General features: G+C 41.4%; 2 protein-coding genes across 21 annotated transcripts in view; one reads left to right on the top strand and one right to left on the bottom strand.

Moving 5' to 3' along the window:
* The first annotated feature begins 304 nt into the window (after positions 1 to 304).
* On the top strand, positions 305 to 14,502 carry TARDBP (TAR DNA binding protein). Of its 10 annotated transcripts, XR_011247509.1 has the most exons (10): positions 305 to 670; positions 1,656 to 1,899; positions 3,414 to 3,577; positions 3,807 to 3,947; positions 4,576 to 4,746; positions 5,123 to 5,240; positions 6,201 to 6,340; positions 7,320 to 7,353; positions 8,119 to 8,217; positions 13,141 to 14,502. XR_011247509.1 is itself a non-coding variant. In XM_069544746.1 (7 exons), the coding sequence occupies exons 2-7, from the start codon at positions 1,662 to 1,664 to the stop codon at positions 6,254 to 6,256; spliced, it is 888 nt and encodes a 295-aa protein (XP_069400847.1). In that variant the 5' UTR covers positions 305 to 670; positions 1,656 to 1,661; the 3' UTR covers positions 6,257 to 7,053. The 10 variants fall into 10 exon arrangements, 2 of the variants coding, with proteins under 2 accessions (XP_069400847.1, XP_069400846.1); XR_011247505.1 differs by having other exon boundaries at positions 5,123 to 6,340; XR_011247508.1 differs by lacking the exon at positions 13,141 to 14,502 and having other exon boundaries at positions 8,119 to 12,082.
* The window catches only part of MASP2 (MBL associated serine protease 2), a 14,508-nt gene continuing 5,110 nt past the window's right edge, over positions 9,478 to 18,875 (bottom strand). For 6 of the 11 annotated variants that reach the window (XR_011247499.1, XR_011247497.1, XR_011247496.1 and 3 more), the window contains 5 exons: positions 16,455 to 16,573; positions 14,557 to 14,635; positions 12,302 to 12,433; positions 11,730 to 11,804; positions 9,478 to 10,515 (listed from right to left, as the gene is read on the bottom strand). Coding sequence is in view for 5 of the 11 variants with exons in the window: in XM_069544740.1 (XP_069400841.1) it covers positions 9,749 to 10,515; positions 11,730 to 11,804; positions 12,302 to 12,433; positions 14,557 to 14,635; positions 16,455 to 16,573 (1,172 nt within the window). In the remaining 6 variants the exon portion in view is untranslated. Of the gene's footprint in view, positions 10,516 to 11,375; positions 11,805 to 12,301; positions 13,026 to 14,552; positions 14,636 to 16,454; positions 16,574 to 18,875 lie in introns of those variants that run through there. The other 5 variants (XR_011247500.1, XR_011247495.1, XR_011247498.1 and 2 more) reach the window with 3 other exon arrangements.

The following is an 18,875-nucleotide window of genomic DNA, read 5'->3' as shown; positions in this document are numbered from 1 at the left end:
GTAGGCACTATGATTGCTATTCTTTAGAACAAAGTTATTCTCTCCAGGTGTGGAGGTTGACTGCGGGAGAAGAGAGGACGCACCTGGCTGGGCTTTTTAGGTTAAAAATCGCCTAGGCTCAACAGCCCTCTCCCAGTCTCGCGAGGGTCAGGATGGCCCAAGTGCCTTCGCCCCGCCCAGTCCAGCCCCACCCAGCGCTCCCCCAACCCAGCCCAGCCCGGTCCGGCCCCGCCCCGCCCGGTCAGGCCCAGCCCCTGCGCTAGTCTCGCGCATTTTAAAAGTGCGCGAGCTCCGGCAGAGACCCGGGGCCGGCGGTTGGTCGGGCGAAGCCATCTATTACGCTACGTGGGGGAGGTAAAAGCCTACCCGTCTACATTTTTCCATTTTTAGCCTTTCTGGCCTAGGTGCTGGCCTCGTTATAGCCTTCAAGTTCACTCCCTGTGCTCAGACTGCAGGGAGGGGATTTCTGCTTCTCTGGGGAGAGGGTCGTTGTCTCTGTGCAGCGGTCCCCCCCACCTGCGGACGGGAATCCGGTGGGAGAGGACGATGGCCGGAGGGGGGAGGAGGCGGCCCTAGCGCCATTTTGTGGGAGCGAAGTGGTAGCTGGGCTGCTCTTGGATTCCTCCCTGCTTCAGTCTCCCTGTCGGGCTTCCTAGCAGCGGCCTAGCGGGTGAGTTGCAGATGCTTCTCACTAAGGACGCTCTGTGTGCCTTGGTTCCCGCGATGGGGCGGCCTCCGCCCCGGAAAGGGAGTCGTGGGACCAGGCCTGCTTGGTCCTGCCGGAGCGGACTCGCGTGGGAGCGACGTTAGGGCCTGGCGCGGGGTGGCAGCCGGCGTCTGAGCTGGGGTGCTGGGCCCACGCAGCCGTGCGGCCCGAGGCAGCGGTTTGGCCTGGCTTCCCGGCGCGGGTATTGCTTTGTGCCTTCGTACTTTTGCACCGGGACGGAGTTTAGGGCCTGATAGCCCAGCGGTCCCACCCCGGCCGCGCTTAGAAACTCCTCCCTCGGTTGTCACGCACTGGCTTCTGGGAGGCGGCGGCCCGCGTCGCGAAGGACCTGTCGCCGCTGTCCCTGCGGCTCAAGTTTGGAGAGCCTCTGGACACCCCATAATCTGGAACAGGGAGGAACTTTTCCGTTGTTCTCTTCGGCTGGCTTACTGCTCCTATTCAGTCCTCAAGACAGCTTCTGCATCGCTTGCTTAGGGAAGTCACTTTGACACCACTGTACACACACACACATCTCAACCAGCTTAGGTTCTCCCCAAACACCCTCAGACTACTTTCTAGTAGTGTTTATCACGATTGTAATAAAATAAGTACTTGCGATCTTTCTCCTGCTTTCCCCCTTCTCCCCCTCCCCCCCCCCCCCCCCCGCCTTGCCACTAGCATGCCATCTGAGACTAGTTTCACAGTGGCAGCACTTACAGTAGGCATTCATCAAATACTTAATGAACTAGCGAGGCATTACATTTTAATAGCTATCCTTGCCTTTACTGCCTCGTTTTTCGGGGATAACCAACACCTGTAAGAATCCAAAGACGCGAGAATTTTTTTAGAAGTCACAAAACAGTGACGTAGTGGTATAAATCAGCTGGGATAAGGAAACAGTTACTTTGACCACACTTGTTAAGTCATTTGTATCTCTTTTCCCTTTAAGAGAAAGATGTCTGAATATATTCGGGTAACCGAAGATGAGAATGACGAGCCCATTGAAATACCATCGGAAGACGATGGGACAGTGCTGCTGTCCACGGTTACAGCCCAGTTTCCAGGGGCATGTGGGCTGCGCTACCGGAATCCAGTGTCTCAGTGTATGAGAGGTGTCCGTCTGGTAGAAGGAATTCTGCACGCCCCCGATGCTGGCTGGGGGAATCTGGTATATGTTGTCAACTATCCCAAAGGTTTGTTGCCATTTGGTTTTGCAGTGATGCTAAAGTATAGGTTTGTATCGTTCTCAAGCATAGCTCATGGTCTCTTCCTGGTGAACCATCTTCTATTGCCCAAATATTTCTTTAAAAGTTACTATCAGACAAGCTTGGAAGACCACTAAATAAGTGAGAATTGGAATACAGAACATGTTTTTAAAACTATGTGTTTAAATAATTATCCGCACTAATTCTACTGAACTAATGCCAAATTTAAGAAATTAAGAATGCTTTGCAGTTCTATCAGTCTGTTGAAGATAGTCTTCTGAAGTGCCTCCATATTTTGGTTTGTTCTTAATGCTTGCAAGCTACCTCATCCATTCCACTAATCTTACCCCCTTTTTTTCCCCCTTAAGTGAACATCAGTTGCAATAGCCCAAGTCTTGAATTAGTTCAGTCCTAATTATAGTGTTAGGTCTGGGCTTATTCTCACTGTGTCTTTTCACTGATGGTTTTAATCTCAAAGGAAGCATGAAGATTTAGAAGTGTGCCAAGGAACTAAGTACATTTTATCAATAGGTACTTCGTGCTAGTTGATAGATCTTTCTTACTTTTATTATAACTTTATATTGCAACAAAGGTGTACTATTTTGTCAATATTTAAGATGTTGCCTCAAATTTTCTCATGTATCAAGAAAAATTTTACTAAAATCAACTTGGTTTCTTTTAGTTTACAGTTTCTTGATCCATTGATTGTAGATAAATATTTACCCAAATTTGAAATGTCATTTAGATAGTAATATATTGATGTAGGTTCATAGTTGTAACAAGTGTACCACCCTTATAGGGGATTTTGATAATGGGGTGGGGCTCTGCCTGTGTAGAGGGAAGGGTATATGGGAAATCTGCCTTCCTCAATTTTGCTGTGAACGTAACGCTACTTCCAAAAATGATCTGTCTTTTGTCCATACGTCATTGAGTTTCTCTGCCCTTCCAAATACTGGTTTGTTTGTTTTTTTAATAACCTTAAGTTTGTACTATTATAAAGTTAATGTGAGTTTGATGTTGAAAGTTTGGAACGAAACAGAAAAACTGAAATCAGCCTTAAAAATCTATAACTGGAGATTACAGTTGCTAATTTTTGGTAGTCAGATTATAGACATTAAAATAATCAAGGAAATATATTTAATAGGCACAAAGATAGCATCATGGTTTTTCAACCTGTTTTTTTTTTTCTTCTTTAATGTATTTTAAAGTGAAAATAAAGGAACTTTTGTTCTGATACATCTTTTGAGAGGGAAGAACATACAGCTGTAATCTTGAGCTGTTACAGAACCAGAGGTTAGAATCCCCAGATTGGCTCCAGAAAAGCAACCAAGCCGCTTATTTAAGCCTTACTCTGTCCACGAGCGCTGATGTCACCTTTTACCAGAAGTTTCCAGTGTCTTACTATTCCTAGAATGTTTTTGTCTCTCATTTCTGCATGAAGGGGGTGAAGTGTTTAAAGTGTTAAACGAATGTTCTGAAAGATTTCTGCTCATTTTGTTTAGATAACAAAAGAAAAATGGATGAAACTGATGCTTCATCAGCAGTGAAAGTGAAAAGAGCGGTCCAGAAAACATCTGATTTAATAGTGTTGGGTCTCCCATGGAAAACAACTGAACAGGATCTGAAAGATTACTTCAGTACGTTTGGAGAAGTTCTTATGGTTCAGGTAAGCTTTGATTTCACTTAACAGTTTTTCAGTGAATGACTGTCGAGAATTCCTTGTTTTGGTGATGCTACCCTTCATGTTCAGTAGGTGATATTTTTAATATTTATTATATGTATACATAATGGGTGCTGAAAAGAAATTTGGTTTATACTATTTCCCTTCATGTGTGTACTCTGGGTTGGTTATATGTGTGTGTAGATTTAGTGAATTTAAATGATTTTTTTTCTAGGTCAAGAAGGATATTAAAACTGGTCATTCAAAAGGGTTTGGCTTTGTTCGCTTCACGGAATATGAAACCCAGGTGAAAGTAATGTCACAACGACATATGATAGATGGACGATGGTGTGACTGTAAACTTCCAAATTCTAAGGTACTTTCTCTGTTTTCTCTGCTTTGGCCATTTGTGGTGACAAACTTACTTAAAAGACACTGTAAAATAAAACATTACAGTTGGAAAATGTGGCAGGGTGTGTTCTTGAAATGTTTTGTTAAAAGTCTCAGGACCTTAATGCATGCTGAATATTTTATATATTTGTTTGAAATAGTTTATTGCGCCTCCAAAATAAAACATTCATTTTATTCTTTCTCTTGTTATTTTTAATGAATTAGCAATTTCTTACATAGTTACATGTGAACAAAGAATATGTTGATCTTGTTAGTGTTAACAAAGACAATTAGAATATGTTGATCTTGTTACAAAAGCCTTACTTATTCCAAGCAAGCAAGACTGGCTTATTTGGAACATTATCCTTTTTGCCAGGACATTTCTAATTCATCAACTTTCCTTAATCGAAATATACTTTCATCAGCTTTAACATTTAAAGCATTGAAGTCTTAAAAGAAGGAGATGTGCTAATACAAAAAAGAAAGAATGTACCTACTTTTTAAGCACTCACCTAAAGAAAAGGCAGATAGGTTGTGTGACATCCTCCACCAGAATGCTGTTTTCATCGCTTGTAAAATATTTCTGATGGTTTTCTTCCTTTCGATTTGATCAGCAAAGCCCAGATGAGCCTTTGAGAAGCAGAAAGGTGTTTGTTGGGCGTTGTACAGAGGACATGACTGCTGATGAACTGCGGCAGTTCTTTTGCCAGTACGGAGAAGTGGTAGATGTCTTCATCCCCAAACCGTTCAGGGCTTTTGCCTTTGTTACGTTTGCAGATGATCAGGTATTTTTCTCTTAATAACTTTGCCCCAGTTAGTTAGGTAATTTCTGTTGAACGTTGCCCTTCCAGTTAATTACCATCCTTTTTAGCTAAGCTCTCTGACCCTGTATTTGGGCCTGAATATTTGTGATAAACCCCGTAGGTATAGTTTTAATATGTGACATTTAAGTGGGAGTGTTACACATCCTTTGAAAATGAACGGAAAAATCCCTGCTACCATTACTAAAGTTAAAGGCTGTTTTATGGGTTTAAGTGAAATCAGTGCTCCTTGCTGATTTTTTTCTCCAGCGTAGATGATGGCTTGAAATCTAAGTTTTATTGCTACTTTGTGTGAATCAATTGTTTAATCTCCTCTATTTACATCCCTTATTTTTTATAGGTTGCCCAGTCTCTTTGTGGAGAGGACTTGATCATTAAAGGAATCAGCGTACATATATCCAATGCTGAACCTAAGCACAATAGCAATAGACAGTTAGAAAGAAGTGGAAGATTTGGTGGTAATCCAGGTGGCTTTGGGAATCAGGGTGGATTTGGAAATAGTCGAGGGGGTGGAGCGGGTTTGGGAAACAATCAGGGTAGTAATATGGGTGGAGGGATGAACTTTGGTGCTTTTAGCATTAACCCAGCAATGATGGCTGCAGCTCAGGCTGCTCTGCAGAGCAGCTGGGGTATGATGGGCATGTTAGCCAGTCAGCAGAACCAGTCTGGCCCATCAGGTAATAACCAAAGCCAAGGCAACATGCAGAGGGAGCCAAATCAGGCTTTTGGTTCTGGAAATAACTCTTACAGTGGTTCTAATTCAGGTGCAGCGATTGGTTGGGGATCAGCATCAAATGCAGGATCAGGCAGTGGTTTTAACGGAGGCTTTGGCTCTAGCATGGATTCTAAGTCTTCTGGCTGGGGAATGTAGACATTGGGTTATGGTTAGCTGGTATACTGGTGGGAATTCAAATTTTTCTAAACTCATGGTAAGTATATTGTAAAATAACATGTAAGAATTTTCAAAATTGGTTTGTTCAGTGTGGAGTATATTCAGCAGTATTTTTGACATTTTTCTTTAGAAAAAGAGGAAGAGCTAAAGGAATTTTATAAGTTTTGTTACATAAAGGGTTGAAATATTGAGTGTTTGAACGTGAACCGCTGTTTGCCTGATTGGTAAACCAACACACTACAATTGATATCAAAGGGTTTCTCCTGTAATATTTTATCCCTGGACTTGTCAAGTGAATTCTTTGCATGTTCAAAATGGAAACCATTGGTTAGAACTACATTCTTTTCTCCTTGTTTTAATTTGAACCCCACCATATGGATTTTTTTCCTTAGGAAAATCTCCTCTTTGGAGATCATGGTGTCACAGTGCTTGGTTCTTTTGTTTTTTTTGTTTTTGTTTTTGTTTTAACACTTGTCTCCCTTCATATACAAAAGTACAATATGAAGCCTTCATTTAATCTCTGCAGTTCATCTCATTTCAAATGTTTATGGAAGAAGCACTTCATTGAAAGTAGTGCTGTAAATATTCTGCCATAGGAATACTTCTGTCTACATGCTTTCTCATTCAAGAACTCGCCATCACGCTGCGCAGGCTGCGTCTTTGACGGTGGGTGTCCCATTTTTATCCGCTACTCTTTATTTCATGGAGTCGTATCAACGCTATGAACGCAAGGCTGTGATATGGAACCAGAAGGCTGTTTGAACTTTTGAAACCTTGTGTGGGATTGATGGTGGTGCCGAGGCATGAGAGGCTAGTATGAGCGAGAAAAGGAGAGAGCGCGTGCAGAGACTTGGTGGTGCATAATGGATATTTTTTAACTTGGCGAGATGTGTCTCTCAATCCTGTGGCTTTGGTGAGAGAGTGTGCAGAGAGCAAGGATAGCAAATAACGTACGAATGTTTTTGCATTCAAAGGACATCCACATCTGTTGGAAGACTTTTAAGTGAGTTTTGTTCTTAGATGACCCACGTTAGCTGAATGTGTTAAGTGAAACGATACTTGTATTTCCCCTACCCCTTTGTCAACTGCTGTGAATGCTGTATGGTGTGTGTTCTCTTCTGTTACTGATCTGTAAGTGTGGTAATGTGAACTGAAGCTGATGGGTTGAGAACATGGACTGAGCTTGTGGTGTGCTTTGCAGGAGTACTTGGAAGCAGAGTTCACCAGTGAGCTCGGGGTGTCTCAAAGCAGGTGGAAGTTCTCATGTCTGTTAGCTACCCATAAGAATGCTGTTTGCTGCAGTTCTGTGTCCTGTGCTTGGATGCTTTTTATAAGAGTTGTCACTGTTGGAAATTCTTAAATAAAACTGATTTAAATAATATGTGTCTTTGTTTTGCAGCCCTGAATGCAAAGAATTCATAGCAGTTAATTCCCCTTTTTTTGACCCTTTTGAGATGGAACTTTCATAAAGTTTCTTGGCAGTAGTTTATTTTGCTTCAAATAAACTTATTTGAAAAGTTGTCTCAAGTCAAATGGATTCATCACCTGTCATGCATTGACACCTGATACCCAGACTTAATTGCTATTTGTTCTTGCATTGTCCAAAGTGAAAAGTTTTTTTTGTTTTTTGTTTTTTCAAATCTAGTTTTTAATAAGTCTGGGTGACCGCACCTAAAATGGTAAGCAGTACCCTCCAGCTTTTTCTTAGTGCCTCTGTGCATTTGGGTGATGTTCTATTTACATGGCCTGTATAAATCTCCATTGGGAAATCATCCTTCTAAAAATATTTTTATTTGAAGGAGTGGGCAAAGCAATGTTAATTTAAAATGCTTTGTAGCAAAGCCTATCAATTGAAATGAAGGGAATATCAGCACCTTTCTAGTTGGGGATTTGAAAAGTGGAATTAATTGCAATAGGGATAAAGTAGAAGAAACCACAAATTATCTTGTGCCTGAAATCCATTAAGAAGCCTGATAGCTTTAAGAACTAGCAGGGTGGGTTGTCTGTCTGTGGAAGTGTTAAGTGGAAGGGGCTTTGTCTTCCAAAGGTGGGGAAATAGAATAATGTCGAATAAATCTACAAAACTCAAGACTCTCACGGTGCATTGTTAAGTATGTAAAAGCAATAATATATTGATTCTCTATTGTACTTAAAATGTAACTAACTTCTGTGAGAGTCAGCTCCTTTTCTAGTGGAAGAATGTAACAGTTTTTGTGTTGATAATTTACCTAATGCCCTTATCTAATTAGATTATGATAACTAGGTTTGTCATTTTGAAAGTTAATGTGTTTTAAACTTTTATAAATGAAGTCATCTTTTAGGCTTATGGTCGCCACATTGTTTTATTCAGTTTCCTCTGTAAAGGATCTTGCGTTGTTTTTTTTTTTTCTGCATCTAAATTGCATGATTTCCAAACCCTGTACCATCTGAATTTTGCATTTTAGCACTTGCACTATTACTCAGCAGCAGTAACATGGTAACACTTAAAATGGTATTCGGGGACCTCCAAAGACTAAACTGACAAGCCTTCAAGAAGCCCAGGGGTAAGTTAACTTTGTCAATGGCATGGTTTTAATCCCTTATTTACACTTGTGTAAATCTAGTTACCAGTCTTAGAAGGCTTTCAGTGTTGAGTAGCCTTCTATTAACATGTTTATGGTACTACATAGCTATGGGTATTTAATTCTACCCTTAAAAAAAATTGAAGTTTAGAAGTAAACTATTTGGCAAAGATTTGTTTTTAAAGTCTATTTGGTCATCTAAATGCATTCATTCTAAAAACTTTTTTGAACCAGTTGAATAAAAATTTTCATTGCCACCACGGTTTAGTGTCTGGAGTCTTACTGGAAAAATACAGTTTCTTTTTTTATTTATGTGACAAAGATGCTGGAAAGTTACCTTTAAAAAGTGAGCCTCTAGAAGTTGCACTTTATATGTACAAGAGAAGTTAGTTGAAATCACAGTGAATTTCTACATAATAATGGTGACTCTTTGGCTAGAATGAGAAATTTTATTGAGTGTTAGATATTAAAACTTTTTAGGGAGGCCAACTAAATGAAATGTTTTAAGGTTGGGTCAGGGCTTAAATTTTGTCCTTAGGAAAGATGTTAAGTACATAGTAATTCAGATGTATGTGATAATTAGAATAGTTTTTTGTTGTTAATTACTAGGAGAGCAACTCTTAATTGTGTATTTAAGTTCTGTACTCAGCTGTTGTACGATCTGTAATTTATTTTTTTTAAGTGTGCCCAAGTATTTCATGTTCATGGTAAGAAAAAAAAACATTACATTTATCAGTAATACCGCCACTTATTTTTAATGCATTTCATCTTATGGAAATGCCACTTTTGAATCAACTGTCTTCTGAATTTGAACATTATTTAGGTTATTTCCAAGCGCTAGGAATAATCTCACAGCTAAATTAAAATCTTAGCATTGTAATTACCAGGTCAAAGACTATGCATGCTTTTAAGACTTGTGAGATATATTGCCAAATGGTCCTTTAGAAAATCTGTTGTCTTTGATAATGTGAAATAGTGCCGTTTGTGTTCTTTGTTTGGCAGTTTTTTATAATTAAAAAATTATAGTGTTGGTTTTAACATGGAAATCAGTCTATACATAGGCCAAAGTGTTGCTATTTCCAATTTATCTACCCAAGAAAAACATTCAAAGTAACTCCTGAACCAATACTGCTGTAATATATAACATTCTCAGATCAGTAAAAACAAATACAAAAATAGTTAAAGAACATGAACAGGAAACTTCATAGAAATGCAAATGGAGAGTAGAAAAAGACACTGGACTTTGTTAAGTAAGTAAATGCAGATTTAATCCATGAGTTTGTAATGGATTGGCCAAGACAAGACAACGCTACAGTGGCTTATGTCCCCTTGAGTTAAGTAGTGGAAGAGTGGCTAGTGGACACGGGCCTGAAAGGCAGGCTCACGTGCAGTCGGGTTTGGTTAGGGTGGAATGGCAGCGCTCCTATTCACATTTCTCAGGTCAGTTTGCCACTAAGATCTTTTATGGGTATTTTTTAAAACAAAGAATCACGTACTAGCTGAAGACACAAAGTTAAAAATTACTGTTAATGATGCTCTTGATCCAGGGAATGTAGTTTATGACTTTGGTGTACACCCCATACTGATCTGCTTCCCCACAATTAGTGGAACCCCATGACACTATTCCTCCCACAAACCACTTCTGGGTCTCATTATCTAGAAACACCAACGCCCCCCCACTGTCACCTCTACAGCTGTCCTTGCCCCCACTTTGCAAGCCAGCACAAAGCATGTTATCAGTTACCCTTCCCTCTGGATAGGACTTCTTTTCGTAGGCAGCAGTACATTTTTGATGGTCAACAACTGGTATGTCAACAAACTTTAGATTTCTGGCAAGAAACCCCCTTTGGGTTAATCCCCATCCAGATGCAGTTCCAATGTCATTTGTCCTCATGAAAGATTCCGCTTCTTTTCTTGGCAAACAAATAGGCATGATGTTGCTGTTGATTACAACTTTGTTCTTCAGTTTAATCAGTGCTATGTCGTTATCGTAACCGGCATCATGAATGTAACTTCCGTGTATAAAGATGGCCTCGGCCCAGGCTTGTGTATAATTAGGTGATATTCTCTTCAGGGCACCCATTCTAATCTGTAGGGAGGCAGCGTCTTCTCTTTGGTCATATACAGCATGAGCAGCTGTGAGGACCCAGTTGTCATGCAGAAGTGCGCCTGCTGCCATAGTTTTACCTAGTAACAGCGCTTGCCAAGGAAAGTAACCAAGCTTTGCATTTTGTCCTCCATATATACGACCTTCTGTAGTACGGGTGGATATTCCACACACTGGGGAAAGAAGCAGATGTATAGAGCCTTTACAGAAACCTGATGGTGTTTTTCTCCAATTATTACCACTTTGGAGTTATCAATTACTCATGTTTAATGTCAGCCAAAAATTGCATCACACGAATTGGTGTTTGTCCACCTGTACAGGCAAGTGAGTATAGTGTATATGTTTTACTGCTCAAAACATTGTTCAAAGATCCGATAAAACCATTTGGTATTTTTTAGCTCCTCAGAAAATGAAGTGAGTGAAAATTAATATGTAGAAACTAATTTGTTTCGCCAAAGTAACTTGGTCTCAGGACTGGGAATGTGTTCGGTAAGGCTAACAGGAGTTGTCTGAGCTGGTGTGTGCAGGAAGTGAAAGTAAATAACCTCTCCATTGCTTCTGTTTTCCTGCTTGTAAAATGGGATATCTACCATGTAGTTCTGGGAAAGCAGAAACTAGGGTCGATATCATAGGATTTGCAGACTACTTTCACCTTTGAACATTCAAATGTTTTAAAAATGAGAATGTTACAGTTGTAGCCAGGAACCTTCAGGTTCAGAAATTATTTCTGGTCTAGTTGTTCCTTCCAGACACTAGACTTTACTATATATTGCTAACTAAATATGCTTATTAATGTAGCAAATATGTTTCCTGCTGTGGTAGAATACTCTTTATGAAAGCTTATAAACATTGTGTCAACTGAGACTAACTGGTAATGGATATATTATTACTTTTCTGATTTTTTTTTTCTTTTTTGTCAACTATATCTTCAGAGCCAATTCTGGTAAAAACTTTTTCTGAGTACTATTAAAAGGCAAGTTGCATTAATGTTTAAAAACTAGATGTCATTGGAAACAATTGCTTAGGGAAATAATGAGGTTATTAGCTTTGGGTTTTAATAGCATTTCTGTAGAGAAGAAAAGTAACAGAAAAACTCATGTTTATAAATGTATAAATGGTTCAAGATAATTTTAAGTATCATTTAATTTTTTATGCTTGCCTAGTTGTAAGGTCAAAAATAGTCAAATGACTGATGCAGTCAGCACCTAACAAACCTCTCCACATGGAAAGGGGTAATGAGAACATATTATTTGGAAATAATAAGTTGGTCTAAGAGCCAAGTGCTGAAATTACATTTCTGCCTACACAGCTAAAGCGCTACTTACTGTCTTCTACCCAGTTCTACATTCCATCAATTACAAATCTCTTGTATAAATGTATCCATTACCAGGCTCACAGGCTGGGAGTGATTTTTCTCTTTTGGAGCTCGTCCAGAATCCATCAGCCTCACACACATATTTACCTGCAAATCATTGGAAAAACAAAAATGTTTAACTGCATGTAAAAGGTGGTTGTCATTTGCTTGAATACCCCCTTGAAAAATGTTGATTCTTGAGCATCAGTGGGAAATAGAGGTGTCTGAATAACCGTTTTACATGATTTCATAAATAGGAGGTCTCTGCATTACCATGTTTGCTTGCAAAGTGGAAACCTTTTAGATGTGTAACTTGAATATGTATCAAGATCTCAAGTGCTTAATGATAAGGTTTTGGCTTGTTAAATTAAACCATTTGGAATATATTGTGTGTTTGTGGTAGTCATTTACTAGATAAGATCTGTTTTCAGATTCTTGCAAATTGACATTAAAGTCACTTCAGCTGCAATATTTCACTTAGCAGGTGGGAGACGTGCCTTTTAATCTTTTGCCTAGCCTTAGCCAAAAATGTTGGGTAAGTTTATTTTCAGATCATGAAAGCTTAGGTTCCAAATATTACCCCCAACTTGGACTAGTTTGCTTACCATCGTCGGTTGTCATTGCGTAGAACTCATTACAGCGGTATTTAACCACAGCCCCGTACGTGGTCACTGCAGGAGCTGTGATGTACTCCACCTGGCCACTGGGTAGATCGTCAGGAGGGCCACAGTCCACAACTAATAAATGATGGGAGAGGGAAGTCCGTTTGTACTGAATTCTAACATTAAAATGATGTGTGGAGATTGTGATGGTGGTTGGCTGTGTCGTGCTGTAACCTGAAGGCATGTTCAAGGTGGACATTATTTCATCTCTGAAAATGAGCATCACCTTAAGTGTGGTTTTAAAGCGTCACTCTTTCCTATCTCTCGCTAAACAGCTAGATGGAAGTGAAGGCCCTGGGCAAGGAGGTAGGATGCTTTCCCTAAAGGAATGGGATTTGAAACCACTTGGACTTCCTTAGCATTCTCACATGTAAAAAAAAAGTGGTTGGCATTTGTTGAAATCTCGTGCAACAAAATAGCGACAGAAGAAAACAGCACGGCATGCAGGCGGCAGGTACAGTCTGGCTCCATGTAAACTGGTGCAATTTGAAGACTGAAGGACTCAGCTTGTTATGATCCTTAGCTTTTTAGAAGACCTAGAAGTCACGCTACCTTGAGTTTGGGTTGGAATTCATACCTGCTTGGACATTAATGTGAAATAACGAACCAGTTTCTCAGAAAGTGGTATCAGTCTAAAAATCATAGTTTTGTGCACAATAAAAAATTGTTAATGTATTTCTGTGGATACTTAAGAAATCGTACTTGGTTTTCAGCCACTTAATTGCAGTGTGTCTGGCTCTGTGCCAAGTGCTTAGTCCAGCTTGTCTATAATTTCTCCACAGGTAATACGCCCAGAACCACAGAAGGGGCAGGATCGGGGCTCACACCCGCACCTCTCACTCCCTTCAGTGCCAGCTCTTCCTTACTGTTTTTAAACTAAAAATTGGTAGTATGTTGGTGGTATATTCTGACAGGAATATAAATTTTAGAGATGAAAATATTTAAATTCCCCCAGGAATTTTGTAGAAACCCTTGAACAAGATATGTGAAGATACAGAGTTATTAACTACAGCATGTGTAATGGTAAAAAACTGGAAATAAAGATCACATGGACTGAAAATCAGCTCTCGTGGAATACTAGACAGTCATTAATAAGAATGAGCAGCTCTGTTAGTACTCAAATTGATGTGGAAAGATACCCCAGCAATTATGGAGGGGGAGGGTAAATTGCAGTCAGATTGAGAATCCTGCTTTGGTTCAAAAGTATGTAGTAGTGAAATACATTAGTATGAATAGCATAGGAGATAATGATGTGAAGGAATGGACCCCAGTGTCCTAAAGGTGTCAGTAGTTTGAGGATTTGGGCAAGAGAGGTTTTCACTTTTTTTTGTTTTGTAAATTTGTTACTTCCACTAACATTGATGCTTTTGAATTGGGGTTGTTGGAGAAGACTTCAGAGTCCCTTGGACTACAAGGAGATCAGTCCTGAATATTCGTTGGAAGGACTGATGCTAAAGCTGAAACTCCAATACTTTTGGCCACCTGATGGGAAGAACTAACTCACTGGAAAAGACCCTGATGCTGGGAAAGATTGAAGATGGGAGGAGAAGGGGACGACAGAGGATGAGATGATTGGATGGCATCAGCAACTTGATAGACGGACTTTAAGCAAGCTCCTGGAGTTGGTGATGGACAGGAAAGCCTGGCGTGCTACAGTCCATGGGGTTGCAGAGAGTCGGACACGGCTGAGTGACTGAACTGAACACGTAACATAATTCATTAGATACATGACTCAGGTCACAAGATGGTAATGGACAGTGTCATCCCAGTTTGATGTGGATATATGTCTGTCTGTATGTACAGGTATATATACATTCATACACATTCCACAATTATCTGCATCAAGTGGTGGCCTGAACATGTTTGCATGTGTGATATATGTAATTGAAGAGATATACACCGAAATAGCAACAGTGGTTATACTCTGATACAGTGGGATTATGAGTATTACAATGTTTGTAATTTTTGTCTATTCCCCATCTTTTATGAGTATTTTATACTTAGAAAAGTGCTTTTGCATATACTAAAGCAAATACTTTTCCTAGTAGCGTGGTCCCATTTTAACTGCTTAAGTGTGCACCTAGACACTGGGTAAGACAAGCAAACAGAATTCAAGCCCTGATAAATAAAATTTTCTAAAAAGACCAGAAGCAGTAGTAGCAGAAGCAGCTGCAGGCGTTGTGGTCACACGTACGTACTGCTGCACGCTGGCATCGGTCGGTCCCAAGAGCCATCTTTCTGACAGACCGCAGTAAATGATTTCAGGGGTAAATTACCCTAAAGAGGAATTGAGAGAATATTAATTTCCTTGTTTTCATCATGAAAGCACTCCATCGTAGTTCCTCTTCTAGTGTTTCGAGAGATGCTCCCAAGGAGGGTGATGAACCCACGTGACACAGCCCAGCTGCCTTGGTACATCTGTGTGCTTGGTGATGTCATCTATGTGTGTGTCTCTTAAAGGTGTTGACCTCTTGCAGCAGTTTTTGTTTTTGCTTTCCATTTTAATCCAAGAACATGTCAGCTTTCAAGTTCCTGCTGATGCTGCACCATTTCTTTAAGTGCCAAAGGGTGATGGTCAGAAGTCTGGGGAAGGTCAACCTGATCAGGCATGGAATGAATGTGTCTGGATTTTTCTAGCCTGCAGCTATTAGCTGGAGGAAAGTCATTTAAAATACTTCCTTAAGCTTCACAAGGGTGTTCTCAATCAGTTCCATTGCTAATATCATTTAGAGGGACATTTTTGACATTGAGGTATTTTTCTAAAACAGACTTTAAATGAAAGAAGGTGGCTTTGACAGAATCTTTATGCTTCAAAGGAAAGCAGGATGATTTTTTTTTTTTCTTTCATCAGAGACTGAACAGGAAATACTAAAAAGACTTCCCTGGCAGTCCAGTGATTATGGTTAGGACTTAAAGGTTTCACTGCCAGGGACTGGGTTCAATCCCTGGTCGGGGAACCACAAGCTACGAGGCATGGCAAAAAAAAATACATACATATATATATATATATATATATATATATATATATATATATATATAAATCTTTAAAGATGATGGTTGAAAAAACTAGTTAAATAGATGTTCATTTCAAAAGAAAAACTAAACAGGTTTGTGGTTCAAGGAGCTATGGGAAGAGCCTGCCCAGAAGTTTGCAAATTGAGAAAAGTGTCTCACTTTTTCCCCTTCCACAGGACTGGATTGCATAGCCAGCTATCAGTTCAGTGTTATTACTTTTTACCGTTGGGATTCAGTGACAATTTTGAAGAACATAAAGAGGACATGTTAATCTACCTGTACCCCTAAAGCAACACACTAAGCATTTTTTGAAATTATCCTCCGTCTCCCTTAACAGTGGTCACTGTTTATAACTCTGCAGAATATACTGTTTCCAAGGGCCGTTTAATTTTTTGTGGGCCCAGGAGTTGTTTCATATAAAGGTCATTTGACCAGGAGGAGGAGTTTGATTTAATGCAAGGTGATAACATAGAGCACAAGGGCAAACATTTAGGCTGCTTTACCAAGAGCTGCAGTAATGTGTATGAACTGAGAAAGGTGTTCATTTATATCACCAGCTTTCCCCAAGACAAAGCTTGTTTAAATAGCAGAGTTCTGGGACTTCCCTGGTGGTTCGATGGTTAAGAATCCTCCTGCTAACGCAGATGATGTGGGTTCAGTCCCTGTCCCAGGAAGATTCCACATGCTGCAGAGCAATTAAACCCTCGAGAGCCTGTGCTCCACAGCAAGAGAAGCCACCACGATGGGAAGCCCACACGCAGGAGCTAGAGAGTAGCCCCCGGCTTGCTGCAACTAGAGAGAACCTGAGCAGCAGGGAGAACCAGCACTACTGTAAACAAAGCAGTTAACTAAATGTCTTTTTAAAATAGAATTCCTAAAGATAGAAATTTTTCTATAGCCCTTTCTCTTAGCAAACGTATCATTTCTTTGAATTTTATTGTTTAATCACAGGGAAAAGAAACCACCATGCTGACAACAGCTGTTTTCCCATCTTCCTTTCACATACCTGCTGATGTAAATATGGATTCGTTTAAAAACCGTCATGATTGTGGTTGCAGTTAGCAGTTTTATATTAACTTACTTGCAGAAGTTCATAACCGGTCTCGCAGAAGACCGAGAAGTGGTCTTTCAGGATGTATTTGGCTTGCACAGGGGAGATGCGGCCATTAGGTGGCGCCAATGGATCAGGGCAAGGCTGAGCTGAGCAAGGAAATGAGACAAACGTTTGAGTTTGGCTGTGGTCTACAGCAGGCAAGTCTGAATTGAGCAATTAGAAGTTCTGGATTTATAAGTGAAACACTTAATGTGTAGAGGGAGCTTGCCACAAATGGGATAGAGTTCTTAAGATTTAAATCAAAGGCAAGATTAAACTCTCCGTTGCTTATTGTACAAATTAGGATTTGTTGTCTGGCCTGGGCTTCAGCCAAAGTGATGGAAAGAAAGTCAGGCATGCAATAAGGGAGCATGGTCATGGCAAAGGGTGTGTCTGCTCCCCGCCAGGGGCCTCACATACACTGCAGAGAACTGGGGAACGTAACGGGGTGGGGGGAAGAGCTGGACCACATGCATTTAAGTCACAAGAGAGTCTCAGTTTCCTCATCCATAAGCCTGATGAGACTTTGCTCACCTGTTGGGGCTTTGTGAGGACTGAGTGTGAAGCACAGACAAACGTGCTTTGCTAAGGAAGTGTTAGTCACTCAGTCATGTCCGACTCTGCGACTATGGACTGTAGCCCGCCAGGCTTCTCCACCTGTAGGATTTCCCAGGTAAGAATACTGGAGTGGGTTGCCATCTCCTTCTCCAGGGGATCTTCCTGACCCGGGAAGTGAACTCAGGTCTCCTGCATTGCAGGCGGATTCTTAACTGGCTGAATCACCAGGGAATAAGCACTGGAAGGAGATCAGCCCTGGGATTTCTTTGGAAGGACTGATGCTAAAGCTGAAACTCCAATACTTTGGCCACCTTATGTGAAGAGTTGACTCATTGGAAAAGACTCTGATGCTGGGAGGTATTGGGGTCAGGAGGAGAAGGGGACGACAGGTTGAGATGGCTGGATGGCATCACCGACTTGATGGACTTGAGTTTGAGTGAATTCCAGGAGTTGATGATGGACAGGGAGGCCTGGCGTGCTGCAATTCATGGGGTCACAGAGTCGGACACAACTGAGTGACTGAACTGAACTGAACTGAAGAGGTGGTTGCAGCCAGGGAGCCCTCCCAGCAGACCTCGTGGCTCAGAGCTAGACTGGCACCTGGGAAGCCTCTCCTGTCCCTCATGAGCATGTGCCCACAGGGCTCAGGACTGGCTTCCACTTTGGCCTCCAAACCCTGGCTTGTTGTCACCCCATGGCTTCAGCCCATCCCCCATGGCTGACAATCCCCCAAGGCCACCCCTCAGCCCACGCAGGCCATTTGCCTGTCCCCTACTTCCTCCAGCAGCTGATCTCTGTGTCTCTGGGTGACTCTCAGTCCCAGGCAGGCCCCAGAGTCTCCAGGGACATCCCAGGGCTTCCTGAGGCTGTCTTAATCCCAAGCCAGGGCCCTGCTCACACCCTCCTTCACACACACTGCCAGGCCTTGTGCCAGCCCCTTCTCACCGGCCTGGCAAACCTGATTTTTCCCTCCTACTTGCTCTGAAACCAGTACTCCTGGTTTAGAAATTTCATTACTTTGACACACAGGAAGGCAAAAGGCTATTAAAAAATGAAATGTTTGGGACTTCCCTGGGCATCCAGTGGTTAAGACTTTACCTTCCAATGCTGGGGGTTATGGGTTCGATCCCTGGTCAGGGAGCTAAGATACCATATGCTTCTGGGCCAAAAAAAAAAAAAAAAAAACAGAAGCAATATTGTGGCGAATTCAATAAAGACTTTAAAAATGGCCCACATCCAAAAAAAAAAAAAGGGCCTCACAAAGTGCCGATCTCTGCCCTCCTGACCAGGCTCTCATTCTTTCCCACATGTCCAACAGAGGTGGCCCAAAGGTTAATCTTTGTTAATCCAATCTCCTCATTTTAAAAATTAATACCTCCTTCACACACACCCCATGCCTTCTACATTAACCCACCAGCCCCCACCTTTCCACGGAGATGTTATCCTTCATTGGATAATTGAGACATTACATCTTAGGAAAGTTGCTTTAAGAGGCTCAGTGTCACATGGCCAGGAAGCAGGTGGCACTACAGCTGGGACATCAAGCTGGGCAGCCTGACCCTCAGCCTGCACTCTCAGCACGGCTTTGGCTGCTTTGGAGTTTCTCCAGTTCAGTTACTCGGTCCTTCCAAAAACATCCTGAGAGACCAGTTGGCTGAGAGTGTCAACTCGCAGGGGGACAGTCACATCCAGTGGTCAGTGCCCAGAAGATGGGGGACTTGGACTTACATCTAAGGAGGTAGTACCAAGAACCATCCAGTGTGTGAGGATCTGTCATGAGGAAGAGGTGGGGAAAGCCCAAGAGGCCTGGAGGGTGGAGGCGAATCAGGGAGGCAGATGCCCAGCTGCAGA

Source organism: Ovis canadensis, chromosome 12 (assembly GCF_042477335.2).
Source record: "Ovis canadensis isolate MfBH-ARS-UI-01 breed Bighorn chromosome 12, ARS-UI_OviCan_v2, whole genome shotgun sequence".
NCBI classification, from domain to species: Eukaryota; Metazoa; Chordata; class Mammalia; order Artiodactyla; family Bovidae; genus Ovis; species Ovis canadensis.
The sequence above is the reverse complement of the archived record's forward strand: the minus strand, read 5'-3'. Positions and strand labels throughout refer to the sequence as shown.

Coding starts and splice junctions, on each gene's coding strand:
- TARDBP (XM_069544745.1), top strand. CDS start 1,662: ATGTCTGAATATATTCGGGTAACCGAAGATGAGAATGACGAGCCCATT. Junction 1,900..3,413: donor TGTTGTCAACTATCCCAAAG/GTTTGTTGCCAT, acceptor CATTTTGTTTAG/ATAACAAAAGAAAAATGGAT. Junction 4,747..5,122: donor TTACGTTTGCAGATGATCAG/GTATTTTTCTCT, acceptor TATTTTTTATAG/GTTGCCCAGTCTCTTTGTGG.